The 27,643-nt window shown below is 55.4% G+C and overlaps 2 protein-coding genes across 3 annotated transcripts in view; both read left to right on the forward strand.

Annotated features, from left to right (window-relative positions):
- LOC122427692 (tubulin alpha-1C chain) overlaps positions 1-27,643 on the forward strand; it is a 1,128,437-nt gene that overhangs the window by 706,979 nt on the left and 393,815 nt on the right. The window lies entirely within an intron of this gene.
- ASIC1 (acid sensing ion channel subunit 1) lies at positions 1,798-27,461 on the forward strand. Of its 2 annotated transcripts, XM_043447357.1 has the most exons (12): positions 1,798-2,406; positions 3,309-3,685; positions 4,288-4,483; positions 21,688-21,838; positions 22,442-22,569; positions 22,866-23,016; positions 23,536-23,592; positions 24,041-24,194; positions 24,603-24,694; positions 24,887-24,966; positions 25,055-25,159; positions 25,316-27,461. In XM_043447357.1, the coding sequence occupies exons 2-12, from the start codon at positions 3,324-3,326 to the stop codon at positions 25,418-25,420; spliced, it is 1,581 nt and encodes a 526-aa protein (XP_043303292.1). In that variant the 5' UTR covers positions 1,798-2,406; positions 3,309-3,323; the 3' UTR covers positions 25,421-27,461. The 2 variants fall into 2 exon arrangements, with proteins under 2 accessions (XP_043303292.1, XP_043303293.1); XM_043447358.1 differs by lacking the exons at positions 1,798-2,406; positions 3,309-3,685; positions 4,288-4,483 and adding an exon at positions 18,354-19,106.

A 27,643-nucleotide genomic window follows, 5' to 3' on the forward strand; every position in this document is an offset into this window, starting at 1 on the left:
TGTAATTCTCAGAACCTCCTGTGAAATAAACATTATCCCCATCTTACAGATGAGGAAACTGAGCTCAGAGAGGTCAACGACCTGCTCATGCTAATGAATGGCAGAGCCAGGTCTGGGGTGTGAGATTGCCCGATTCACACTCTTACCTTCCCCCAGACTCCTCCTGAGGCTGCTCCTTGGCCTCAATCAGTCCTTGCCTGCCTCCACCTCACCTCATCACCTTTCTTCCACCCCCGCTGCTCCCTCAGTAACATCCCAGGTGACTGAAGCAATTTGCAGCCATTTGAAGAAGCTCCATGTGTCACTCAGCCTGCGAGGGTGGGGAGTTAGGGGAATTACAGATGCTTCAAAATGGTCCACCCCTCCTCCTGAAGTCATTTGGAATTCAGGAATCAGACTCTGCCCAAGATTTCCTCAGATCCCTGCTTGGGGCCCTCCCAGGCTGAAATCCCACTCCCAAATGCCCCCTTTCGTTGATTCTAAGTATCTGGGAGGGTGCTGCCACCCAGCGGCTGCCCGGGCACATGGCGGCTCTCTGGAACAGCCTGGTGCTGCTGGACAGCTCCCCAATTCAAGAGGAGAATCTAAGATCCTCCGTTCCTCTTGGTAGCACCTTGACCAAGAATCTAGTAATTGGATCCCAGTCTCCCTCCTCCGCAGCCCTAAGTCTACACTCCCTCTTGGGATCTCCAGCTCCCTTCCCTGTCTTTCCATGTGCCCCCGGCCCCCAACCCCTCACAACGTCTCATCCAACTTCTTTTCTCCGTGCCAGCCCCTTATCATTATAGGTTCTCATTCTGACTTAAAGCCCTGGGAGCACACCTCTCACCTCCCTCTCCCAGAGCTGCACCAGCCCACAAGTGGAATGAAGGAGGGGCTAGAGATAGAATTCTTGTCCCCCACACCCCCCTCCTCATCATCTGACACCATCAGACCTCAACGGCCTTCGTGCTAAGAGCCCCTAATGAGAATCAGCAAATTAACAACTTCCCTTTGATTGCTCCTACTCTGTTAATTGGATAGGGAGGGCCCCCCAAGGCCTCTTAGAGAGGAGAAGGGAGGAAGAGAAGGAGAGAGATGAGAGCTACAGGAGAAGACACCCCCCCCACCAGACCTGGTCTCTGTGGCTCAGAATTTAGCTCCAAACCTGAGTACAGCTTCCCTTCCATCCCTTCCTCTCCTGTCCACCTCCTCCCAACCCCACAACTTCCCACCTCTCCCCATTCTCTTCTCTTTCCCTGTTTCTTGACTTCTGTCCAAATTCCCTTGACCTCTGGCTATTTCTCCTTCCTTCTCTGCTCCTTCTTTAGAGGTTTGGCAAGGAGACGCTGCGAACCTGCCGCTGCCCCACACCCCCAAGGCAAGGCCAGTGTTTCCAGGATGGGGTTTCCGTGGCCAAGGCTCTGCGTTTGTTTACATGTGTACATGTGTGTACGTGTCACCTGTAGGTGGGGAGCCAGGATACGAGCAGGTGAATACTTGTAAGCTTATGAGTTCCTGCTCTGTGGGCCAGGCCTCTGGGGTGTGTGGGTGTCTGTGGGGGGTGCATGTAGCTGTGAGTGGCGTAATGTGACTCTGGTCTGTATATGTGTCTATGTCTCCACACGGGCAAGTGCTTGAATCAGTCAAGTGTGACTCGGAGCTTGCGTGTGTGTGTGTGTGTGTGTGTGTGTGTGTGTGTGTGTGTGTGTGTGTGTGTACGCGCGCGCGCGCGCGCACGCGCTTGTGTGCCACCAGAGGAAGCAGCAGCAAGAGGCAGGAGCATCGATCCGAAGGAGACAGCGCGGGGAGGGGGACGCTGGGGGCAGACACCTTCCCTCCAGTGCGCGCGCGCGCACTCATACACACACACACACACACACACACACACACACCACAGTCAGACACAAGCCACAGGGCCTCGCAAGCAGGGAGACGGCTCCGGGACCCGAGGGAGGCAGCGCCGCCGAGCGCGGCCAGGAGGAGGGGGCGAGGCAACGGGGGGAACCCTCGATCCCGCTCCGCGGTCCGGGGTCCCCGCGCACACACCGGCCCAGAGACACCCTCGCAGACACTCGTAGGCGCGCACGCGCACCCTCTCCCCTCCCCCGCCGCCTCCCCTCCCGCCGCCTCCCGGCCGGACGATGGATCCCTGCAGATCCCGGGGCTGAGAGCACCGCGCACCGCGCCGAGCCTAGGCGGACCGAGCCGAGGCGAGCGAGGGAGCGCGCGCGGCGGGCGGGCAGACGGAGCCGAGCCGAGCCGGGCCGGGCGGGCCGCTCCCTGCAGGGCTCTGCGCGGCGTGCCGCGGCGGCCGCCGGCTCCCGCTCCGGGCCATGAGCCCCTCCGTGGCTCGGCGCTGAGCCCGCGTCCGGCCCCGCGCCCCAGGACCCGCCGCCGGCTGCCGGGTTCCCGAAGCCCCCTCAGGTGGGTCTCCGATTCCCCCGCCTTTGGCTGCGGGACTCCCCAGCGCCCGGAAGCCGGGACTTTCCTCCCCTGTCGCTTTCCCCAGCTTCTGGGGCGCCTCAGTGGCTGGGGAGGGGGGCGGGGGCCGAGCAGGGCATCTGGCTGCGTCGAGAAGCTAGACTGGGGTGGGGGGGGGGTTGCGTCCGGGGCGGGGACAGCTCGCTGTCATAGGGAACCGCGCCCCCCCCATTTCTGTGCAGCCACCTCGGGCTGCCCTCTACCCCCCACCCCCCACCCCAAACATGCACACATACAGCCTGCGCCGTTCTGAGAACTGGAGACGCCTGCAGGTGTGGATACAGGCTGGGCCCCTCTCTGCCTCCCTGGGGGTTTCTGACCCAGGTTTAGCTCGTGGGGTCGGGGTCGGGGGTGAAAACCCAGTCCTGGGGACACTCTTGACCAGGAACTCCTGAGGCCGGGTTCAGCCCATTTGGGGGAGTTTCCATCTCCAGGATGGGGTGGACATTCCTGTCCCAGAGTGACCCCGCATCTGGAGGGAACTCCTGTGCCTGCCTGTGAAAATATGGGGACTTCCCTCTCGTCTTCGGATGACCACATCTGGGGTCTCCCCTGGCCCAGGAGGCTTCCCTGGGAGGGCATTCTTTTGGCCTAAACTGACCCCCACGTCCCTGCATTGGCAGGAACCTTCTTCTGGTAGGGTGTCCACGGGGCAGCCACCTTTGGGCTTGCCCACCAGAGAAGTCTTCAGGGCAGCCACCTTTGGGCTTGCCCACCAGAGAAGTCTTCTGCCCCCAGAGGCAGTGACCTCTGGAGGTGGGGACTCCGGATGGACCCAGTTGGAGGGACGCCATGTGTACTCTCAACCCAGGGCAGTGACTGACTCCCCTCCCTTCTGCCCCCAGATCCCCTCGGCCAGGATGGAACTGAAGGCTGAGGAGGAGGAGGTGGGTGGCCTCCAGCCGGTGAGCATCCAGGCCTTCGCCAGCAGCTCCACCCTGCACGGCCTGGCCCACATCTTCTCCTACGAGCGGCTGTCTCTGAAGCGGGCGCTCTGGGCCCTCTGCTTCCTGGGTTCCCTGGCTGTACTGCTGTGTGTGTGCACCGAGCGTGTGCAGTACTACTTCCACTACCACCACGTCACCAAGCTCGACGAGGTGGCTGCCTCCCAGCTCACCTTCCCTGCCGTCACGCTGTGCAACCTCAACGAGTTCCGCTTTAGCCAAGTCTCCAAGAATGACCTGTACCATGCCGGGGAGCTGCTGGCCCTGCTCAACAACAGGTGGGGGGCTCCCACCCATCCCCACTCCCAGACACCCCATCAGGGTGCTTCCTCTCTAGCCCACCATACAGCCTAGACAGCCCTGCCCTCCAGCCTCCCAAACCTGCCACTCACAGCAAAGGAATTGGGGTACTGCCAAGCACCCAGTTAAGGGCACCCAATCTCTGATCCCAGTGTGGTTCAAAACAGCTCCGCCCTTATCCAGCCTGAGCTGTGTGACATGGTCATACTCTCTGGAATGACCTCTGCCCACCCTTTTGCTACTATGTCTCAATTTTCTCCTCTCTTGGGAAATCTGGGCATACTGTCTTTAAAGGGTAGAAACCATGCTATGAAAGCCATAGTTCCTGCCTTGAGGTCTCTGCCCAACCACCTTTACCCCTGTGCTCAGATGCCCGACCCCTGGGCAGCCAGTGCAGATCCTCTGTCTTCTCAGACCCCAGGGGGCCGATCCTCTAGACACGCCCAGCTCTTCTTTTGGGCCTCTGCCCAGGGCTGGATGCTGCCCTCCCCCCAGAGTTGGCCATGGGACACTGGAGGCAGAATGGAGGCAGGAACTGAAGATCCTGCCAATCCATGCACTGCTCACCCCTGGGCTCCAGGTATGAGATACCAGACACGCAGATGGCAGATGAGAAGCAGCTGGAGATACTGCAGGACAAGGCCAACTTTCGCAGCTTCAAGCCCAAGCCCTTCAACATGCGCGAGTTCTACGACCGCGCAGGGCACGACATCCGAGACATGCTGCTTTCCTGCCACTTCCGGGGGGAGGTCTGCAGCGCCGAGGACTTCAAGGTGGTGAGTGAGTCCCCTGGCTGGCGGGGGCGTGAGTCAGCTGGACCCCTGAGGAGGAGGAGACTAGGAGCCAGAGGGCCTCTGGGGTGGGTGTTGTATGTTCCTAGGGTTCACTTCTGGCAGAAGGGGGACTTTGTTTAGTTCAGGGGGGGCATTTGCTGTTAGTGAGAGCCTCAGCCTTATGTCTGTGATGGCAGGAGAGAGAGCCTGCAGTGCATAGATGTGTGTGTGTGTGTGTATGCGCACACACACACACGCAGCCTAGCAGAGCCCCCCACCCCATCAAGCTTACCTTCTGGGTCACAGGTGTCAGAGCTGGAGGTGGCAGTGGGTAAGCTGCAGCCTTGTTACTCAAAATGAGGTCCAAGGACCACTACCTCTGAGCTTGAACAAAAGGTAGGACTTTGCCACCCCATTTCTCAGACCTACTGAGTCAGAATCTGCAGTTTAACAAAATCCTCAGGTGGTTTGAGTTAAAGTCTGAGCTGCAGAATGAAACATGGGAAGTAAGGGAAGCTTTCTTTTAAAAAATTGGACAGGTAATTCTCTCTGTGCCACCCTTGCCCCTGGCCACCACACACACACACACACACACACACACACACACACACACACACACACACACACACACACACACACACACACAGTGTCTGGTTGGGTTCCCCCCTTGCCAGCCCATAGTCAGGGTCTGAGGAAGGAGAGATGATTTGGGGCTCATAGCATGGCTGAACTGGAGATTCCCTTTGCTTCTTGAAGTAGAGATGCCCCACAAATACTCATACCCCCGCCCACCGCCACAGATGGGGCTGCCTCAAAGCCAGCACCCCTATGGAGACGGGTAGGGGAACTGACTGGCATCTCATGTGCCAGGTGATTGTGAGTAAGTCATACAGGTTGCTGGAGGGTTAAAATCAGGCAGAGTATGGAAAGTGACCAGAGGAACTGGAGCCTTGTGTGAATAAGAGTACCAAATGTGAGGATGAAGCCTGGAACTCTTCCGAACACTCTCTAGGCTCTCCTTCAATCCCCTGGATGAATAGCCATATTTATCTCTATTGAACGAGTGCATAAGCTGAGACAGAGAGGTGGAATGAGTCACCCAGCTCACGGAGCTGGTTAGTGAGACTTAGGATTAGAACCCGTGCCTCATTCAGTCCTAATGCAGTGTGCTCTTTGCAGTAACATTGCTGACCCTGGAATCACCATGTTTACTTCCAATTCTGGCCATTGCTCTTGAAAGCCCAGTCTCCTTAGGACTCCTTTTCTCTCTCTGTGTATGTGTGTTAGCCACTCAGTCGTGTCTGACTCTTTGCGACCCCACGGACTGTAGCCCCGCCAGGCTCTTCTGTCCATGGGATTTCCCAGGCAAGAATTCTGGGGTGGGTTGCCAGTCCCTTCTCCAGTTTTCTCTCAATACCTGCCCCTAGTTCTCCACTCTCAGATCCTCCCCTTTTCTCCCTGCCCATTTTCTCCCATACTTGCTTGCTTCCTTCCTAGCATTAGGGGAGCATGAACTGCATTTGTGTAGAAAGGTTAGAACCATGGTCATGCTTGTTTTTTCCTCTGAAGTTGTATACAAGACTCCCCTCTTGTAAGCCTTGCCCTGAGACCAGTTTCATGGGCCTTTGTCAATCCTGCTGGACAAAGTTTACATGACCACAGTCCTTGCTGAGCCAAGCTCATAGGGAGCCTAGTGTGATGCAAGAACCAGTTCCTTCCCACTTTTTCTTCCTCAAAGCAGGTGAGTGCTCGATTCCCCAGAGCCCAAGACCAAAGGGCTCCCAGACTTGCCAACTGTATTTCCAAGGGTAGTGGAACTGTAGATGAAGGTGGAAATGAGAGCCAGAGCCCTCCTCCTTTGCAGCATATCCAACACAAGCAAAAGGGACCATCAAGAGAGACAGAGGGATGACCCTGGGGGATGGGATGGGGAGGGACGTGGGAGGGGGTTCTGGATGGGGAACACATATGTACCCGTGGCTGATTCATGTTGATGTATGGCAAAAAACCACTACAACATTGTAAAGTAATTAGCCTCTAATTAAAATAAATTAATTAAAAAAAAAAAGAGGGAACTTCTGTAGTGGTCCAGTGGTTAGGACTCCACACTTCCACTGGTGGGGGGGTGCAGGTTCGGTCCCTGGTTGGGGAACTAAGATACCACATGCCACACAGCCAAAAAAAATTAAAAAAATAAAAAAAAAAGAGAAAACCCATTAGATCAAATGGTTTGTAGTGTTTGGATAAGGACAGGGATTCGTTGGCTCGACCTGGGAAGGTGCTAAGGAAAAAGTGGGGTTACAGTTAGGTCATAGAAAGTATACAGTTGAGGCTTCATTTGTCCTTTATGTCCAGGAAGATTCCAAGTGGTGATGCTAAGATATATTTTTTTCATGGAAATTGAGATACTGAAATGTGATTGGTCCATGTTGCCTGAGGGGACAGCCCTACACAATCAGATGGAGATATGATTGGTCCACAGAGTTCCGGAGCAATGAAAGTTCTTCCTCTTCCTGGGGAGAGATACCTGGCTAGAATCCCATAGCCCCAACACTGGCACTTCTTGGTCCTGGGTTGTGAGGGAAGATTAGGTTTTTGCTGTTTCTAAGCCCATGTGAAAGACCTGACCCTGAATCTAGCTGTATCCAAACTTCTCAGACCTTCCTTCTACCCTCTCAGGTTGACCTCTGCAGTCCCTTTCTACTCTGCCCAAAGGGAAGTCCCTACACATGGGAATCTGGTTGTGAGTCCACGTTTGACATCTAGTGGAGAAGGGTGCTGGCATTCTCCTCCAGCTCTCTGGCCCTAAGGGGCACAAACACTCAAACCTGATACCCCACCTTCTTCCTTCTTAATTAACATCTGCCTCTCCATCCTTGCTGGTCTCTGCTAGGCCAAGACGCATGTATCCAGCCCCTGGACAGATGAAGCACTGACAGAAAACATCTGTCTGTCAGATCAGAGCTTAGGGAGACCATCCTGGCATCTTTTGCTGCCTTGAGAATAGAGGTTCTTAACCAGGCATCCAAGGCCAGCTCAACGTGTTTGCAAAATAGAGCATGTGTGGACACATCTGAACTCTTTCGCAGGTTCCAAGGGCAACCTTCATCCAACAACAGGACCCTTGATTCTGGAGGATGGTGCAGGGGGCATAGGAAGGGCATCCTCTGGTCCACCAGCTCCCCGGTGGGGTCTGCCATCACAAGCGTTTTCCCCAGATCTGCTTCTGAATCCTGCTCAACCTCAGGGGATGACCTGGTGATCGAAGAAGTGGCGTGGCCAGGTCTATCCCCCAGTGGTGGCAGAGTCAGCTCAGGAGAGTGAGGGGAACCTGGGCTAAATCTGGGAGAGGCTGGTTTGGAAACCTTTGGGGACTGAAAAGGCAGAGGCCCATGGGGAAGAGCTCCCCAGAGCAGCCCGGTTGGGTTGACCTCAATAGCTTTCTCCTGAGCTACCAAAAACCGACCCACAGGCCCCCTCTTCCCTGGCCTCCTCTTCTCCTTCTTGATGGGGTGTTGGTTGCCAGGGCAACAGGGTCTGAGACTCCGCTCACCCACCCCACTTTGAGGCCAGCCAGGCCAAGGCAGGGCAGGGGTTCCACGGAGGGGCTGGGGGCGCAGCTGTCTGCTGGGGTCTGGGAGGGGGCCAGGGGGGAGCGAAAACAGTCGCAGCTGGTGTCGGCCTCCAGCTGCATCTTATCTGTCCCTGGCAGTGGGAGCGCCGATGAGGCTGGAATGCTGAACAGTTCCAAGGGGAGGGGGCTGGCAGATGGTGGCCTAGCGTGCCCTATGCCACCCCCCTTCTCCAGCTGAGACCCAGAGCCTTTGCCTGGGGGAGAGAGAAGTGGGAATTCATCTCTGAACCCTGCAAGAGATGGAAGGGGAGGGCAGAGAATGGAAATCCCGGGGTGGGTGTGCAGGGGGGATAGTCTTCTGTCAGGAGGGGGTGGAATTGGAGACAAGGGATGGGGGACAAGAATCCCTGGGGGACCCTGGAGTGGCGGCAGAAGCCTCTCAGAGGAGAGGTAGAGTGAGGAGGTGGACAAATAAATCCCCCCAAGGCTCTGGACCTGGACAGGGAGCTTCTGGAGCACCTAGGGGAGGTGAGATGCTGATATGACAGGGGCGATCCTGGGCCCCAGAGCGTGGTGGCAGAGGTCATCTTAAAGTGAGCAAAGTCAGGCGTGGTCGGTCCCAGGGAGAGCCAGGACTAGCAATGAGAGCTTCCTTATCTCCAGGGCTGGCTCTGCCAGTTCACTGACACCCCTCACTCCACACGACCCCACAGCAGCTCAGACCTTGGGTCCCTGGGGAGGGCCTGACTTCACTCCCTGGGTCGGTTCCCTCCAGCTGGGCAGGGAGTGGAGGGTCTGCTGGTGGGGGGCTGCTCAGACTGCTACTCTCAGGGAGAGAAAGGAGGGTCATTGGGCTACGGTGTCCAGAAGCCTGGTGGTCTTTGTCTGTTGAGGGAAGTGGGGGCAGATGGGGGAGCATGCAGGGATTTCGGAGGGACAGGAGGAGCTGGCGGGCGGGGGTTAGCTTTGGGGAAGGGGCACCCCTCCCTCGGGCGTTCTTGGGTGCCTCCTTCAGCCTTACCCTTCCCATCTCTCCCTCCCGCTCTCAGAAGTGTCTGAGGTTGGAGGGGAGGCGACTGAATAGAGCCTATTGCAAAAATCCAGGGGACCCTGCATTGGGGTCTCTCTCATCACACACACACACATATAACCCTTGGGTGACTCAGTTTCCTCTCTCACCTCCTCCCTCTCCTCCTCCCCCATCCCTTGCTGTTTCTGACTCCGCCCCTCTCCCAGACTGCTGTCAGCTAAGAGGTTACTCTAAGTTAATTGATCTCTGGCTGTTGGCTAAAGTAATAGGGAGTTGATGTAAGTAAGTGCCTCTTGGGGCAGAGCCGGACATGGAGGGGTGTGGAGGAGCCGCTTTCAAGCCTTGGACTTTCTTCTGCCCCAGCAAGCGGAGAGCTACCTCCAAGGCAGGGCCGCCTTGGCACCTGATGTGCGTCCAGGAAGCAAAGGGGAGGCCCGCTGAGAGGTGCGCATGTCTCTGCTGGCAAACTCTGGAGGTGGCTCGGAGCATTCTTCAACTTCGTGGAAGGCAATCTGAATTCCTGGGGATGGTGAGGGAGACTGGATGGTAGGCACAAGGGCTGGAGTTGGGAGAGTCAAGCTTTGCTGAATTCCTTCCTGTGACCCTCTGAGCCCCTTAGAGGTGCCAAGCCCCGTGCTGGGCACCAGGGGGCAGAGGTGAGCAGGCAGCCGGTGTCCCTGCCCTCAGGGAGCTTAGAGCCGCGTGCCGCCTCCCCAGGAGGCACGGAGGGCAGGGAGGTGCTAAGGGAAGCCTAAGGGTTTCAGAGCAGAGAATCACGTGCCAGGCATGAGAGGCCCCTCATCATCTGGGTGGGGTCCTTCCAATCTCCCCAGCCCAGCTCAGCTATTCCGAAACTCCAGTTCTACGGAAAGTATGATGTCTCCCCACCCCAGCCTCCTCCCGCTGATGACCAGTCTAGTTCTCTCCCTCAAGGGTCCTTGTCTTTGGTCAGGCTCCGGAGGCAGGAGCTGTCCCTCACTGTCCGTCTGAAGTGGCTCCAGGGGTCTGTGCCCTCCGGCTGAGACCCTTAGGGTCAGAACTCTGGCGAGGGGTTCTGGGAGGCAAAGCAGGGAAGAAGACAGCTCGAAGAAGGATGCTTGGTTTGGGTGGAGGGTGCAGCTGGGCACTGGCGCTCCTGGGATCTCTTTTGGGCATAGTTTCATCTGGCTTCGTTTCTCAATTTCCTGTGAGCCAAGGGGGCTCTGAATGGATTTTTAAATTTGCCAGGGGGCAGCTTCTCCTTCAGCTTCTGGGACTCGCTGGCTAGCCCCTGCTGGCCCACGGGTGGAATGAATGTGCAGTACGTTTCCCAGATATATGCATCAGACATCTTCTTTGTGGAAAATTTTGAAATGAACATGAAACTGCAGTGTAGTTTCAGTCACCTTGAGGGGAGGTTCCCTTAAGAAACTCTAAGGACAGAGACACTCACCCCAGGCTCTCCAACGCCACTCCTGAAGGAGAGGGAGGGCAAGCTGTGTCTTTTCTGAGCTCCTGTGATTTCTTGGAAAGATAACCCTTTCCCGCTCCTCTCGTCTGTCCCCTCCATGTGGCCAACAGTCCTCGAAGCCTGGGAGGCTGGGCTGTGCGGCTGAGTATCGAGTGTCTCTGGTATGTTGGCTCTTTTGTGCCTGGTTGGGAACATTCCTGGGGAGAGAAAATGCTGCAGTGGCCTTGACCCTGGACAGCAGCCAGCTCAGGCTTCCTCACCACACACCGCACATGTGCCCGAGGTGTACGAGAACCCATGTGCGCCTCTCTATGTATGTCTGAGAGTGCGAGTGTGTGGATGTGGATTAGGGTGTGATATGGGCAGGGATGGATGTGCATGGGGACACACGCGGCTCACCTCATGTGGCCGCAGGAGAGAGCGTGTGTGCCCGTGAACCTCGGCCCCATGCAGAGCACATACCAGCAAAATTAATCCTTTCATTCGCACTTTGCAGTTTACAATTTCCGTTTAAATCCTGTGATCCTTATAATTCTGGGAGGCAGGAAGATGTTAATATCTTCATTTGAAAGATGAGGAAACTGAGGTCCAGAAATGTTACATGACCTGCCTGAGGCCACAGAGCCAGTAAATGCCAGAGCATAAGCTTGACTTCAGGTCTTCTATGCCTGATTCTTTGTGGGTGACCACAGGAGTGGGGATGTGTGTAGTGGAAGAGGGTGCCCAGCTCCCCATCTGTAAAGAGACGGGGTGAGACAGGAAGAAGAAAGAAAAGGATGTGAAAGGGAAGATCCCCAGCCTGAGGGTGACTGCACCGTCTTGTGACTCCTGCTTCTTCGTTGCACCATTTGACCAAGTCCCAACCTTAGAGGGGGCTTCCCAGGGCCCTAGTGGTAAAGAATCTGCCTGCCAATGCAGGGCACATGGGTTTGATCCCTGGGTCAGGAAGATCCCCTGGAGGAGGGCATGGCGACCCACTCCAGTATTCTTGCCTGGAGAATCCCATGGACAGAGGAGCCTGACAGGCTACAGTCCATGGAGTTGCAGAGTCCGACACTGCTGAAGCAATTTAGCATAGCATACACAGCTCAGCCTTAGAGGGACCCACTACTGGCTTCCTCAGCCACTCTCTACCAGAGGAAGTCACATGACAGGCAGGCTCAGAATCACATTGTGTTCATGATCAACATCCTTATATGGGCCTGCAGTGCTGCCCTGGCAACCCCACTGTGTTTTCCTGGTCACCTTGCTCTCCCCGTGATGTCTGTAAATTTCTCCATGCTTCTCAAAGCACCACCCTTCCTAGCCTTGCTCTCACTCTCAGTAGATGACCTCGCCTCCTGCTTCGCAGGGAAGACAGAAGCCTCAGACAAGATCTCTCTGCTTCTCTGGGTTCCTGCCCCAGGAGGGGAACATCCATCTTATCTAAGCTGAAATCTCAACCGATTCTTACCATCAGATCTCCTTCGACTTTTGTGGGAATTTTACCTTGAAGATCCTGCCTCTCCCTCCTTTATAGTCAGTCTCTCCCTCTCCAGTGGAACCTCCCCGTTGATAGTGAAGCATACTTGAGGTTCTTCCGTCTTAGATGTATAGCTATAATGACAGCTAATATTTATTGAGCACTTACTATGTACCAGGCTTTAGGTTAAAATAAAAACAAAACAAAACAAAAGATCTCTCAACTCTACTCCCCACCCCCCAGCTCCCACAGTCTCTCTCTGCTTTCTTTCACAGACAATATCCTTAAAATTGATGAATAGATCCCACTATCTCCATTTTCTCATCTTGATCTCACTCTCTGATCCACTCAGGCTGCTTTCTTCCCCTATCCTCAGCACTCCACCAAAATGGTTCTCGCTGAGGCCACTAGTGACCTTCATGTGTCCAAAATGCACAACCATTTTTTTATCCTTGATGTCTCAAGAATCATTCAAAATGGTTTACCACCACCTTTATTTTTTTTAAAGCAGGTTTGCTTTATTTACTTACTGTTACTATTTTTGGCTGTCTTGGGTCTTCATTGTGGCATATAGACTCTTCATGGAGGTCTGCTGGCTTCCTCTAGTTGCAGTCCATGGGGGTTTCTCTCTAGTTGTGGCAAGCAGGCTTAGTATTTCCCCAAAAGTGAAAGTGAAAGTCACTTAGTTGGGGCCGACTCTTTGTGAGTACAGTCCATAGAATTCTCCAGGCCAGAATACTGGAGTGGGTAGCTTTTCCCTTCTCCAGGGGATCTTCCCAACCCAGGAATTGAACCAGGGTCTCCTGTATTGCAGCTAGATTCTTTACCAACTGAGCTATCAGGGAAGCCCAGTATTTCCCCAACCAGGGATCAAACCCTCATCCCCTGCATTGGAAGGCAGATTCTTAACAATGAACCACCAGGGGAGTCCCCCACAACCTCTCTTTCACATGACTCTATTGCCTGATAACTGTATTCTCTTGATTCCCCTGCTTTGTCTCAGTACTCCTGCGTCTTTGCCAGTTCATTCTCTTCCACTTGGCCATTAAATGTTGGCACTACCCAAGTCTCAATCCGAAGCTTTCCTCTTCTAAATCGTGATTTAATGGTACAGCTTGATGAATTTTTCATTCGTATATTTTTACACTGGTGTATTTATGTAATATTTTATATATTACATCAGTGTGTACTTATATTGATATAAAATTGTAAAACATGTCTAGAGTCCCAGAAAGTTCCTTCAGACCCTTTCCTAGTCAATCCTACCCCACAAGAGTTAACCACTGTTCTGGCTCCTGTCAGTAGAGGTAAGGTTCACCAGTTCTTTTTTTTTTAATTAGAGGATAATTACTTTACAATACTGTGATGGTTTCCCCAGTTCTTGAACTTCCTAGACCATGTAACCTTAATGCAATACATACATGTTTGTGTTGTTCTTCTTTTGCTCATGACTATGTCTGGAAGATTCAGTCTCTGAATTAATATATAGTTCTTTTTCAATGCTGTGTAGTACCTCATTATGTAAATAGCATAAAATTTATCCATTCTACTCTTGCTAGACTTGTGAGTTGTTACTAGTTTTTGGCTATTATACATAAATTTACTGTCAACATGCTGTTCATGTCTTTAGGTTGCCATATGCACTCATTTCTCTTGGGTATGTGACTAGGAGGGCTTCCCTGGAGGCTCAGTCAGTAAAGAATCTGCTTGCAGTACAGGAGACTCGGGTTCGATCCCTGGGTTGAGAAGTTTCCCTGGAAAGGGACATGGCAACCCACTCCGGTCTTCTTGCCTGGGGAATCCCATGGACTGAGAAGCCTGGCGGGCTACACAGCCCATAGGGTTGCAGAGACACAACTGAAGTGACTGAGCATGCATGCACAGTGACTAGGAGCTGTGGTTAAATCAGAAGTTAAGATTCTGTTTAGCTTGAATGGATACGACCAAATCAGGCCATTTTTCTGTCTTTTCTAAAAAACTTTATATTCTATTCCTGAGCGGTCTCGTCTTCACTCGTGACTTCAATTACCATGTACACACTGACAACTGCCAAATGTATGTCTCAGCCCAGCTCTCTCCTCTTAGCATCAGCTCCAGTGGCCAATTTTTCACTTAACATCTCCACTTGGATCTCCCCAAGGCTCCAAGAACCCAGCATATGCAAAGCCAAATTCATCATCTTAGCTCCCAAACTTGTCCTGTACTTGTGTTGCTGATCTAGTGAGCCATTCACCCACTTATACAAACTAGAAACCATCCCAGGCACTCCATCTCCCTCTCCTCCCTAACCAGGTCTCCTAGAGATGCCTCCTGAACATCTCCACTGCATCCCCGTGTTCGAGGCCACCCCATGGCTCCATGTCTCACCTAGACTGCTCCAATGATTTCCTAACAGAACTTGTAGAACCCCTCAGGCTCTTCCAGAGTGGTCTCTTTAAAACACTGCTCTGATTGCTTGAAATCCTTCCATGGGGAAATGGGACCAGAATCCTTACCCTGCCTTCAAGGCCCTGAGGAGTCCGGTCCTGTCTGCTCTCTGGCTACATCCTCCTCCTCTCAGCTTTCTCCTCTCGGGACTTTGCAGTGACTCTGTGCTCTGGAATTTCACCCCCACCCCCACCAACACATACATAGCAGACCTTTACCTAATTACTCCTCCTTATTCTGTAAGTATTTACCTGGCTGTGTTGGGTCTTAGTTGCGGCATTTGGGACCTTTCATGTGGCGTGTGGATTCTCTAGTTGTGGCATGCAGACTCAGTAGTTGAGGCGCGTAGGCATAGTTGCTCTGTGGCATGTGAGATCTTAGTTCCCCAACCAGAGATCAAGCCCCTGTCTCCTGCATTACAAGGTGGATTCTTAACCACTGGACCACTAGGGAAGTCGTCCTCCTTAATCTTTTGATTTCAGTCCAAACATCACTTTCATAGAGAAATCTTCCTCAATTTCTAGTCTGGGTCAGATTCCCCTGTCATTCACTTCCATGGAACCATATTATTTTTTTCATAGCACCTATCATAGTTTGCAATGAAGTATTTATTTTTGCAATTAAAAAAAAAACTGTCTCCCCTACTAGATGATAAGCTCCATAAGGGCCCAGTCCTTTATCTTGTTCCCATAGTGCTCAGCACATGAACACTCAAGAAAGAGTTGATGAGTAAATGCAAAAATGGAGAAGGAAGGGATTTAGTGAGGAATGACCTACTTACAGTGTCAAGCCCACTGCTTGCTCTCCATGAGACTTGAATGGGTCATTGTGCCTCAGTTTCCCCATTTATCAAATGGGGAGAAATTACTCAAACTTGCTTATTTTGCTGCATTTTATATATGAACCCCCTGAGGCATCAACTGAAAAGCAGGAAATATTTCCATAGATGTGAGGGGTGGGTGGAGTTCAGAAAGAGATGTAGAGAAAGTCAGAGAGCCCTGGGTGGCCACGCTTGGCTTGAGAGAGGTCCTGGGAAGGCAGTCATATGGGGAGGAGTTTTGTCTTTGGATGGAGGGTGCAGAATTGAATGTTGTTCCCAGAGTGTGTGCTGCTTGGGCACTTCTCCTGGGGCCCCCTGTGTATGCTGGCGGGGGAGTCTGTGTGTTCGGCTTAATCCTTTCCTCATCTCCCTGTTACTGTGACAAATGTGGATTATCTACCTACTGGAACAAGATGAGGAGGAGAGAATGTTAGAGGATGGAGGAGGGAGGAAGAGCAGTTGGTGTGTGTGTGTGTGTGTGTGTTCCTTGTCCACAAGAGGGCTGAGTGCAGGTGCAGGTGTGGGTCTTTGTGTCTGAGTGGGGGAAGAAGTGTCCAGCCACAGCAGATGTTCTGCTATCAGAAGCTGCTTCCCCTGCTCTCTGGGGAGGCCCAGCGCAGGGAACTTCCCTGCCTCAGTTTCTTCCCTCTGGAAGTCCAATCTACTTCCTCTTCCAGGGAGGCTGCAGGAGGGGAATGATGCCCTCTAGTGGGCCTGGGGCGCAAGGGCACCTGCAGCTTCCCCCGCCCAAGCCTCAATTTAGGCTGGCCCACCCCCACCCCGTCTGGAACTCACCTCTGAAAAAAACGGCATCCTGGGCATGCACAAAGGACTCCAAGAGCTGAGGTCTGGTAAGCGGGAAGAAAACGCACATGGGACAGGAAACAGAAAAAGAACCCATAAATTCATTCGGGAGAAGCCTGAGCACGACAGCTAAATGCGGGAGGTCTCGCCTCATCTCTACAGTGACTTAGCTCTGCTTGGCCTGGGTGTTCCTGGTCTTTTCTTTCCTGTTTCTCCACGTGGCCCCTGGGTCCTGCTCTTTCATTCTCACGGCCCCTTTCCTTAAGGAGCTACTGATGACTGTGCATGCCCGAAGGGACTTGAACTTCCCTTCAGTTCTGTTCTGAGTAGGTACTCACTATGCCCTGGAATCAGGGGAGGCTTCTCGGAGGAGGTAGCATGTGAGTAGGGTCTTGAAAAATGAGTAGAAAGTTTCCAGAGAGTCCAGGGAAGGCATGATACTGTGGATGAGCCTAGTGTGTCTGTGGAATGAAAGAGGACATGGTGGCTGGACGCTGGTTGCCGGTCTGGGTAGGGTGGGGAGGTGAGGCTGGAGGATAAATTGCCAAGGTCTTGTAGGTTTCGGGGTGTGGGGTAGGGGTTCAGGGGTGGGGGGTTGAATTTTACCAGGAGGCCCTGGGGAGTGAGAGAAGGTCTTAAAGCAGAAGAATGGTCAGAATTACATAGCGTGGACTAAAGGTGGGGAGAAACTGCAGGGAGGCGGGGAGTGAGGGAGACCAGCTGGGAGGCATTTGTTTAGGGGAAAGGGGAGGTGGCCAGTCTGAGGGCAGTGGCTTAAGGAGAGGGACCAGATCTCCAAGGCTGCTCTTCTTCTGGGGCCTCTGTGTCCCTGGCAGCAAAGTTGAGGCCACAGGTCCCACATCGGTCAGTTCTGCTGGAAGCTAGCACCCTGCCTCCCATCCTTGACACTCTAGGGTCTCTACATACAGCTAGAGGAGGACAGATATATGGGAGCAGAGAGGGGCAAGGAGGAAAAGGAGGGGAAGGAGCCTGGGGCTGTGGGATGGTTACGGACTAGAAAGGCCCAAGTAGACTTGCCTGACCCCCACTGTCCCTCCTCTGGCCCTGCGGAGGAAGGGTTAATTCATTTCCCCTCCCTCCCCCTCTCCTCCCCTCAGGTCACCTTCTAGGCCCTGGAGACTTGGCTGGTGGCTCAAGTTCCTCAACCAGTGGCCCTGAGTAATCAGAGCACATTGAGGGGCCAGGGGCCTGGGAGTGGGGACTAATGAGTTGAGAGCAAGAGGAGCATCAGAGATGTGAGGCTGAGGATTTGGGGGTACCCCAGGCTGGTTCCCAGCACTCTCTACCTGACCCAAGACCCTGTGTCAGTGTCACAGAAGGGAAGTCCTGAAACTGCTCTCCTGGACTGTTGGGGGTGAGCAAGCTGGGAGGGGGAGTGGTGATCTGCCAGGAAGCTTTTCAGCTTCAAGAGACAGGGTCCCTCCCCCCAGTGCCGGGAAATAGCCATAAATGAGTCTGTGGTCAGTGAGAGACCTCTGCTAATGGAACCTGGGCTGCCCCCCAAGCCACAGCAGGGAGTGCAGCTCAATGTGTGTGTTGGGGGGGATGCTGACTGAAGCAGAGCAGGGGTCAGGGGAGGGAGGGGAGGATCCATGGTGTCAAGGATGGCTAGAAGGGACTGGAAGCGGAGGGAGTGATTAGGGGTTCAGGGAGTAACCGATGGTAAACTGTGGTCAGCTCAGTGGTGAGAAGGGAGCTGAGAGTCAGGGGGAAAATTAGAGGGGACCTGGGGTGTACGAGTGTATGGGGAGAAGTGGGGGATAAATTAGTTAATTGGGGAGATTATAAATCAGGGGGAGCTTAATTAGAGGTACCGACTGAGTATGGGGGCTCACATAACTCAGAGGAAAGGCCAGATCAGGTGAGGCTGAGGGTGAGAAGGCTGAGGGATGTCTGGAGGGTGAGAGGGAGCCTGAGGGGATGTGTGTGTCTTGGGGGAGGGGCAGAGACTGTTGCTGGCTGAAGTCACGGCAGGGAGAGCAGAGCGAGGACTCTGCTAGGTCTCATCTCACCTGGAGAGGTGGGTACCAGGAGCCCCAGGGCTTCTCCAGGGTTTCCACTCTGTCCTTGACCCTGTCAGTCCTGCTGGAGCTGGCGACCGGAAAGGGGCTCCAGCCCTGCTGCCCTCCATCAGCCTCCCTTTCCCACTGCCATCAATTATTCATGGGCTCAGACACCCGCCCTCCCTGGCAGGGCAGGCTGGTCCTTCTCTCCACGCCCCGCCCCACCTCAGCCACGCTGCCACAGAGGCCCTGGCGAGACGGGGGACGGCCAGCCGGGCGGCAGAGACCAGGTCAGAGGACTGGAGGACCCTGCCTAGGGCCACAGCCCTGTCCCCACTCTCTCACCAACCTCCCGGGGCCAGGAAGCCCCTGGAGAAGATGCCCATCCAGATCTTCTGCTCCGTGTCATTCTCCTCTGGAGAGGAGGCCCCTGGGCCCTTGGGAGATGTATGGGGTCCCCGTCAGCGCCAACAGCGGGACAGCTCAGACTCAGAAGAGGCGGAAGAAGAGAAGGAAAAGGAGGCAGAGAGGAAGGAGGCCAGAGCGGGGGACTCACCGATGGACCTGGTGGCCTTCGCCAACCGCTGTACCCTCCACGGCGCCAACCACATCTTCGTGGAGGGGGGTCCTGGGCCGCGGCAGGCCCTGTGGGCAGTGGCCTTTGTCCTGGCACTGGGCGCCTTCCTGTGCCAGGTAGGGGATCGAGTTGCCTATTACCTCAGCTACCCACATGTGACTCTGCTAGACGAAGTGGCCACCACGGAGCTGGCCTTCCCGGCGGTCACCCTCTGCAACACCAATGCCGTGAGGCTGTCCCAGCTCAGCTACCCCGACCTGCTGTACCTGGCCCCCATGCTGGGGCTGGACGAAAGCGACGACCCGGGGGTGCCGCTCGCACCCCCAGGGCCCGAGGCCTTCTCGGGGGAGCCCTTTAACCTGCACCGCTTCTACAATCGCTCCTGTCACCGGCTGGAAGACATGCTGCTCTACTGCTCCTACTGCGGGGGGCCCTGTGGCCCTCACAACTTCTCGGTGGTGAGTGGAGCCTACAGTGTCTGCCAGGTTCGCGCTGACTGTGAGCGTGGCGACCATGCTGGTGACCGTCCTGCCCCTCCTCCCGGGCCACCCACCTTCTGTGAGATGCCTCAGAGAGCCCTCACCCGGGAGCCCCAGGGTCTGCAGCTGGGCTCTATTTCCAGGGCTGTGCCAGGACTGCCCTCCCTGTTAGAATCCTGAACACACAGCTGGTAACTAGTTGCTGCCCCAAAGCCTCCAGCATGTCCAGCCCTTTCCCAAACCTCCCTGTGGTCCAGCCGGGATCACAGGACCTGACTCTCACTGAGGTCAGCCTTCGATCGGGTGGCTGGTGCCTATGTTTGGCCTTAACGATTTTGACTGCCACCCCCGGACTGGAGCTGGGACCAGTTCCCAGCTGGGACTGGAGCTGGGACTGGAGCTGCACCTCTGGAGGTGCAGGAGAAGGGTGTGGAAGGGAGGCAGAGGGGTAGAGGTACCCCCTCCACCCCAGCACCCCCCTGTCAGCAGCATCCTCACGTGGTCTTCCTGTGCTCCTCCTACCACGTGTGCATGTGTGTGTGCGCGCATGCCTGTATGTGTATGCGTGTGTGTGTGCACGTGTGTCTGAGGGTGAATAACAGGTCTCCTCCAAATCCTCCCCTTTCCCCTTCCAGTTCAAAGTGGCCAGGGGCCCGATTCCCAGGGGAAGCCTAGGAGTGTCTAGGGCCTTCCCTGGTGAGGGGCCAAGTGACACCCCATCTTCTTCCCCAGCTCAGCTTCCAGTTTCATCTGGCCTGACAGGTGCCCTCCTGTCCCCTACAAGTGCCAGATGCCAGGCCTCTCCTCCCCATACACCCATCTCTCAGCCCCCCACCTCTTCCCTAGTGCGGGGGTCGGTGGGTGCCGTCGTGTCGGTGCATCGTGGACTGAATAGACAGACAGGGACCTGGAGGTTTCGGGCTCTGGACCTCAGACAGGCAGGGAGTTAGAGGAACGTGAGCCAAGGAAGGGGTCAACCTGGTTTCTGGGTGAGATCTAAGGGTAGAGGAGGCACTTCCCATGCAGAACCACCAGGTGGCAGCAGAGTCCACTGGTCCTCAGCACAGCCCTCGAAGCCAGCGCTAGGGTTGCAGCTCCCAGCCCATCTCAGCCACCAGGAGTTCCTCACATCCCTGGGGGGAGGGTACGTAGGGGTGTGTGTCCAGCCTGGACTCTGTGGCTCAATGCCACAAAGCCTGGTAGTGGGGCTGGGGGATTAGGAGTTCTCTCCCTCATCTCTGGACCTCACCCACAAAATGGGGGAGGGCTCTTGTTTTGTTTTGTTTTTTTCCAGAGGGGAGAGGAGGAGGCTGTTCTAGGAAGAGGGCAAAGACTCTACTGCCTAGCAACCCGCACCCCCTCGCCACCCCAGTCCAGCCTGACACTGTCTCTCTTTCTCTGGGCTGTGTCTTGCACTCACCTTGTGACTTGCTTTGTGGGCTCTGTCACCATCTCACAGGAGTAAAAGCACGCTCGCCTCACGTGTGAGAACTTGGGGGCATTCTGGGAAGCTGTGGGGAAAGGGCTATAAAGAACTGGTTCGTTTTTCTCTCTGTGGCTGTGTAATCAGAGCTGCAGTAGGGGCTGCTCTGTGGCATGGAGTGGTGGTGGTGGTGGGGGGGTCCTGCCCCCAGGCCTGAGATCTCTTCTGCAGCCCTCACTATTCTGCACCAGCATTAGCGAATATGCCAGGTCCTGGATAATTCTGGTGATAAGGGGACAATGATGGACATGAGGCTAATGGCAGAGGAAAGGAGCACGCTTAGCGTGGTCTCAGGCAGAGCAGGGCTTCAAATTCCTGGGGTGAAATCTAGAAGAGAAGATTTGTCTCAGAAGGCCCTGGGCCTGGGGAGAAGGCCCCAGGAGGGACCAGAGGTGTGGCAGGGATGAGGTCAGATGATGGAGCTATATATGCAGGGGCCCTGCAGGAAAACCGTCACCCCTTGGATGGTTTAGTTGAAAAGACTAACAAAGGGACTGTTTACAGAGCTGCAGGAGAGTAAAGAAAAACAATGAGGGGGCCTGAGGCACCAGAAATAGTGGGAAATTGTCAGAGTCAAGCTAAAGGAACACAAAGAGGCAACAGTGCTAGGCAGGGAGCCCCCTCCCCCTCCCCGGCAGGATTTGTAGTCCAGAAGGGTCTAAGCCACCTTCAGAACCCTCACAGATAAATGGCCTGGTCTTTCCCTCCTGTCCTGGTAGACTACAGTCCATGGGGTGGCAAAGAGTCAGACACGACTGAGCATGCGTCATGCAGCAGCTCCCTCCTCCCATCCTCTGATCCCTCACTGATACCTCTCATAGGTAGAACCCAACCTGAAGCCAGTCTGGATGGCAAAGGTTCACAGGTAGTGCACCCTGTGGGGATCGGCCTTCCAGGGCACTCAGCCAGCCAGAGAAGGATGGAGGGGGTGGGAAGGAGGACAGATGGGGAATGGGCTGCTCAGGAGGGGTCATTCCTGAAGGGCTGAGACTCCACCAGCTGGAGGGTCCGGAGACAGTCCCTGGTGGGCAGAGGGTATCGGCAGGACTCTCAGGCTCTCCACTCTGCCCCTGCCAGGTCTTCACGCGGTATGGAAAGTGCTACACGTTCAACTCTGGCCGAGATGGGCGCCCGCGGCTGAAGACCATGAAGGGTGGAACGGGCAACGGGCTGGAGATCATGCTGGACATTCAGCAGGACGAGTACCTGCCCGTGTGGGGGGAAACTGGTATGTCGCCTCTCTCAGGGGAGCCCCCTCCCTGTGGCTCCAGGCCTCAGCCTCTGGCAGGGGCTCTGAGGCAGGGCGTGGGCTCTCTTCCCTTCCTCCCAGCATCTCCAGCTCCCACTCTACCTGACGGCCACACTCACATTTCCCTGGCTCCCCTTTCCTGGCTCAGTTACTCTCCAAGGTAACCAGCCATCGCTTTCCACCCGTGGCCGCCACTCACTCTATAAATAACTCTGTCTCTTCTTGGGCTGCCTGCCGTCTGTCTGGTCTCAGGGGCCTTGGGACAGAGAGATATGGGGGAGAAGGGAGAAAAGGAGGGGGAGCAATGGAGAGCCTCTGAGACAGTGAGAAATAATCTGAAACAATGAGATACATAACGGAAGCCAAGTAAGAGAAGAAGTGTGTAGGATGCAGGGGTCACCAGGGCAGCATGGGGCTGGTGAATCCAGAAGGAGACTGGGGAAGGGCCAGGGCTCCTTGGACTGACTATCCTCCCCTAGTCTCATTGTGGTCGTCTCAAGAGAGGGAGGAGGCCCCCAGCTCTGCAGAAGGTTAGGGAGGAAGAAGAAGCCCTCCCAACACACACCCCTCTCATTCCCATAGATGAGACGTCCTTCGAAGCAGGCATCAAAGTGCAGATCCACAGTCAGGATGAACCTCCCTTCATCGACCAGCTGGGCTTTGGCGTAGCCCCAGGGTTCCAGACCTTTGTGGCCTGCCAAGAGCAGCGGGTGAGAGGGCCACAGGAAGCTAGTCCCAAGGGTGGGGCCTGGGGGCTCAAGATAGAGGTGGAGTGGTGGGCAATCAATAATGGGAAGGACAGGTGAGTTAGAGTCTGGGTAGCCATCTGACTGGTCAGGAGCATGAATGGTCTAATGAGTGGGATGCTCCATAAACTCTGAGACCCTCAGAGACTGCAGAGGGAGAGGGGGCAGGACTCCTGAGTTCTGCATCGTGTCAGAGGAGTCCATCAAGGTGACTCGGGGAGAAGTCCCCACACCCCCCAGCTCCCCGGCTCTCCCAGCAGCTCATCTACCTGCCCCCGCCCTGGGGCACCTGCAAAGCTGTTACCATGGACTTGGATTTCTTCGACTCCTACAGCATTACGGCCTGCCGCATCGACTGTGAGACACGCTACCTGGTGGAGAACTGTAACTGCCGCATGGTGCACATGCCAGGTCAGGCCCCAGATTTCCAAACTCAGTCCCAGGCCCCCCAGCCCACAGCGCCCTGCACCAGCTCCCCGTGCACGTCAACCTCCTGCCAACATGCAAGCAAGACCAACTGGCTTCTCCTCACCCCAGTTCCAGCACCAGTCTATCCCATATGGTTCTTGCCTCCCTGACCTCAGTTCCTGGCTGGACCCATAGGGATTGGTGAGAAGGGTCCAGGAGAGATGGACTATAGGGTGGGTCACCTCCAGTACAGACTGCTGCTGCTGCTGCTAAGTCACTTCAGTCATGTCCGACTCTGTGCGACTCCATAGTCAGCAGCCTGCCAGGCTCCTCCGTCCATGGGATTTTCCAGGCAAGAGTACTGGAGTGGGTTGCCATTGCCTTCTCTGCCAGTACAGACTAGGCACCGACTATTCCTACCCTCCCACCCTCTCCCAGCTTCCAGCATTTAGGCCTCTGCTACCACCAGTCACAAGACCCCTTTCACCTCCATCCTGTACCGCTGTCTTTTCTCCTCTCCAGGGGACGCCCCATACTGCACTCCAGAGCAGTACAAGGAGTGTGCAGATCCTGCTCTGGGTGAGTGCCCCTGGCCCAAGGAAGTCAGGGGAGGGAAGGAGGTGCTGCCGGCTGTCTGCATAGGGGTTTCAGAGCAAGCTCTCAGAAGCTTCTAATAACTCCTGGATCAGGCTTTGCGTGCACCCTCCTGTGCCCGACTCTGGCAAGGCTGGGCACAGCATCTCTAGAGGCCCTGTGAAAAATGAACAGGAGTCACCTGGGACGGGTGGCCCTCACCTGCTCTCATCAGCTACCTCAGCTGATTGACCCTGGAGGGCCCTGAGAGAAGGAGAGATGGGGATTAAGAAATATCCACGGGGAGCCGCTGGGCACAGGGCTGTAATGAAGGACAAGTCAGAAAAAGAGAAGGGGGCTCAGGCTTCCTTTGGGCAGAGCCAGGCTGTGGGTGTTGGGAAGGTGCTAGCAGAAGGGCACCACTCAACTGGCACCTCTCACCTGGCTGGCACAGACTTCCTGGTGGAGAAGGACCAGGAGTACTGTGTGTGTGAAATGCCCTGCAACCTGACCCGCTATGGCAAGGAGCTGTCCATGGTCAAGATCCCCAGCAAAGCATCAGCCAAATACTTGGCCAAGAAGTTCAACAAGTCTGAGCAGTACATAGGGTAAGGGCTCTGGCTGTGAAGGGTAAGGGACGGGCCCTGTTGGGGTCGGCAGACAGGAGGAAACTGAAAACATAGGGAAGGCCACCAAAGAGTCTCAGATGCGCATGGAGGGAAGATCAAGTCAGAACACGTTAAGGAGGCACCCCTTTCTCATTCCTCCTCTCTCTTCATCCTCATGGCTGTAACTGGGATCACCTCACAGTTGCCGGTGTGTGGAGCGACTTTTCAATTACCCCATCATATTTAATCCTCACAACACCTCTAAAAGGCAGGCAGGTAGCCACATCACATCTAGTTTTATAGACACGGAGACTGAGATTCGGTGAGGATAGCTTGCTGAGGTCACCCAGCTAGTAGGGGACAGAAATGCAACTTGAACCGAGGTCTCCTCTCCCACCCCCTCTGCAGGGAAAACATCCTGGTGCTGGACATTTTCTTTGAAGTCCTCAACTATGAGACCATCGAGCAGAAGAAGGCCTATGAGATTGCAGGGCTCCTGGGTGAGCTGCTGGTAGCACCTGTCCCCTTCCCATGACACGGGCATGGTGTGACACCCTACCACCTGAAGCGGGCTGCTCGCCTCTGTCCCACAAGGCCTCCTCCCCGGCCCCAGGGGCCTTCTCCTGTCCCAGTGAGCTCCGCCGCTCCCACTGTGTCCTGACTCCACTGACCTCCCTGTGGGCCCCCTGCAGGTGACATTGGAGGCCAAATGGGGCTGTTCATCGGGGCCAGCATCCTCACTGTGCTGGAACTCTTTGACTACGCCTATGAGGTGAGTGGGGGTGGGGTGCTGGGGCGGGGCCATGGGAGGGGCGGGGTTCCAGACTGCCCACCCACCCGCCGCCCCACTTCCGTCCCAGGTCATAAAACACAAGCTGTGCAGAAGAGGGAAGTGCCAGAAGGAGGCCAAAAGGAGCAGCGCGGACAAGGGCGTGGCCCTCAGCCTGGATGACGTCAAAAGACACGTGAGGGAGCGAGAGAGGCGCGCCCTCCAGCCCCATCCCTTCCCCGACCACCCCAGGCCCACCCCCCTTGCCACCTCTTCTCCTTTGCCTCCCCCACGCCTCGGGGGCACCTGTGGCCCTTCCGATAACCGGTCCCTGTCCTGTGCCCTTCCCCAGAACCCGTGCGAGAGCCTCCGGGGCCATCCTGCCGGGATGACGTATGCGGCCAACATCCTACCTCACCATCCGGCCCGAGGCACTTTTGAGGACTTTACCTGCTGAGCCCCGAAGGCCACTGTACCAAAGGCCTAGATGGGGAGGGCTAGGAGAGCAAAGGGGCCCCCAGCTGCCCCCCATATCTGCCCTGGGGACTCACTCCCCTCTCCCAAGGCATCCCCCCACTCCTGGGCGGTCCTTTCCTCTTGAATGTGGTGAGGAAGGAGTCTCGAACTACAGAGTCCTCTCCCCGCCTCCATCCCTTTCCTTTTCTTTCTTTCTGTTTTTTTTTTTTTTTTTAACAAAACTAATCTAAAACAGAAACTAAAAAGAGAGATTGGGGCAAGTGACCTCAGGCTGCCCCTCTCTGCTCCATGCTGCCTCCCACAGCTCCCAGCCTGAATTCTGTCTGTCCGGCTGTCTGTCATCTGAGTGTCCACCTACATTTTGCTGCCACCAGTCACCAAAGCCCCCTTCCAATGGGGGGCGGAGGGGATCCTCGGGGTCTGGAGTTTGGCCCCAAACCAGAGAATGTACCTTGAAGGGGAGGGCTACTAGGGGGGGGGCTTCCCCAGCCTTAAGAGACCCTCTGAGCCCAGTGACCCCCCCCAACCCCAAGTCTCCAGGCAGGAACCCTAGTCGTGTCTGTTCTCCCCCCACCACCTAGTAACCTGTGAAGTCTCTAGGAAGGTGGGGGTGGAGGATCCCCTGAAGAAGTGGAGCTGGGACACGATGTGGCCCTGGTGCTGTAGGCCACATCCTGATACCTGCAAGTTCACCCCCCAACCCCAGAGCTGCTGGAGAGAAATCCCAAGAGGCAGCCCTCCTCTGCCATCCCATAAGAGATCCAGCTGGTTGCCTTCCAGCTCAGGGAGCCGGGCACTGGTGCCTAACCTCACTGGTCCCTCTCCCCCAGGCCCCTGCAGAGGGCCACATCCATAAATTTTCTTATGGAATTCTCCCAAGTCCTCTTCTGAAACATTTGCTTCTCTCAACAACTTCATCTGCATTTTCTATTTCTATACGATACAGACTCTATATTGCTATATCTCTGTATATACTTTCCCTGACTCTGTCTCTATTTCATCCCCTTGTGTCTCTAAAAACAACCCTCTCCACCCCTTCTACAAGTTCCCCTTCTGTGTTTCCACCCCTTCCCTGGTCTCTGAATGCCTTCGCCTGTATAAAGAGTTGGACTCTCCCCTGGTGTCTGTACTGTGTACACACATCCCTCTAAGAAGCACAAGGAGACGACACGCGCATTGTAACCTTCGCACTGTCTCGGTGGCGACATAAAGGAAGCTGTGAATTACAAGCTCTGCCTCTTTCTGGCCTCACCCTGTCCCCCCAGCCTGGGTTTCCTTCGCCTTCCCTGCAGCCTTAAAATTCCCTCCCCTGCTCCACCCACCCTACTGTCCTTTGCCTGGCTGACTGTGGCCTCCCCAGGGAAGGGGTTGCTACAGTGAGAGCCCCCACCCATGGGATGGAGATCTGCTCTGTGCACTAAGCCAAGGGTGGCAGAGACTGAGGGAGCTGTGAGCTGATGACTGTGCAGCGGAAGCAGCAGGGTGTGGACCCGCAGAGGCTGAGGTCTTCAGTCAGTGGCCTTTGCCTCCTTCTGGATGCCCAGGCCTCTTTGCTCACCTAATACCCAAGCCCACCCCTTATAGTTTCTGGTGAGGTACCGTTTGATAGTGGGACGAAAGAGACAGGCCTAGAGGGGACGTTGAAAGCTCTGGTATTCTGTTCCTCCTTTCCTCCCTTAATGAGAAACCAGCGAGGTAGAGGACCTGCCATCCCCCCTCCACCAGGCATTCCTCCCAGGCCAGAGCCCTGCCCCTTCCCAGGCCTTCTCTGCCCAGCTGCCTCTCGGCCTCCAACCCCAGAACAAGACCTGTGGCAGGTCATCTGTGCATTGGCCTGGAGCTGGAGAGGCCATAGGATCTTCGGCAACTCTTGGTTCCCAGGAGTTCCTTAGAGATCAGATCTCTCCAGAGGGAAGCAGGAGCAAGGCCAAAGGGTGTGCAGTGGATGGGAACAGCAGGCAGGGCTATGGGTGACGCATGCCTCTGGTCTAATAAACTGGGTTTTAACCATCTCCTCTTCAGTGTCGTTCATCTCTTATCTGATTAGTATTTAGGCCTTGCTACTAAGTGCCTAGAGCTGAGCTTGGCTTGGGGCCACACAATCAGGGGAGGAGTGAGGAGGCGGGAGCAGGGGTACTCTGGTCCTCCTGGGATGGGACAGGCTGACCATCATCAAACCAGGAATGGTTTGAACCACTGGGCA

Source organism: Cervus canadensis, chromosome 25 (assembly GCF_019320065.1).
Source record: "Cervus canadensis isolate Bull #8, Minnesota chromosome 25, ASM1932006v1, whole genome shotgun sequence".
NCBI classification, from domain to species: Eukaryota; Metazoa; Chordata; class Mammalia; order Artiodactyla; family Cervidae; genus Cervus; species Cervus canadensis.

Excerpts from the sequence above, each read along its gene's own strand:
- ASIC1 (XM_043447358.1), top strand. The coding sequence starts at position 18,450 with ATGCCCATCCAGATCTTCTGCTCCGTGTCATTCTCCTCTGGAGAGGAG. Across the intron at positions 23,017-23,535 it reads CCGCATGGTGCACATGCCAG|GGGACGCCCCATACTGCACT; the intron begins GTCAGGCCCCAG and ends TCTCCTCTCCAG. Across the intron at positions 25,160-25,315 it reads TGGATGACGTCAAAAGACAC|AACCCGTGCGAGAGCCTCCG; the intron begins GTGAGGGAGCGA and ends GCCCTTCCCCAG.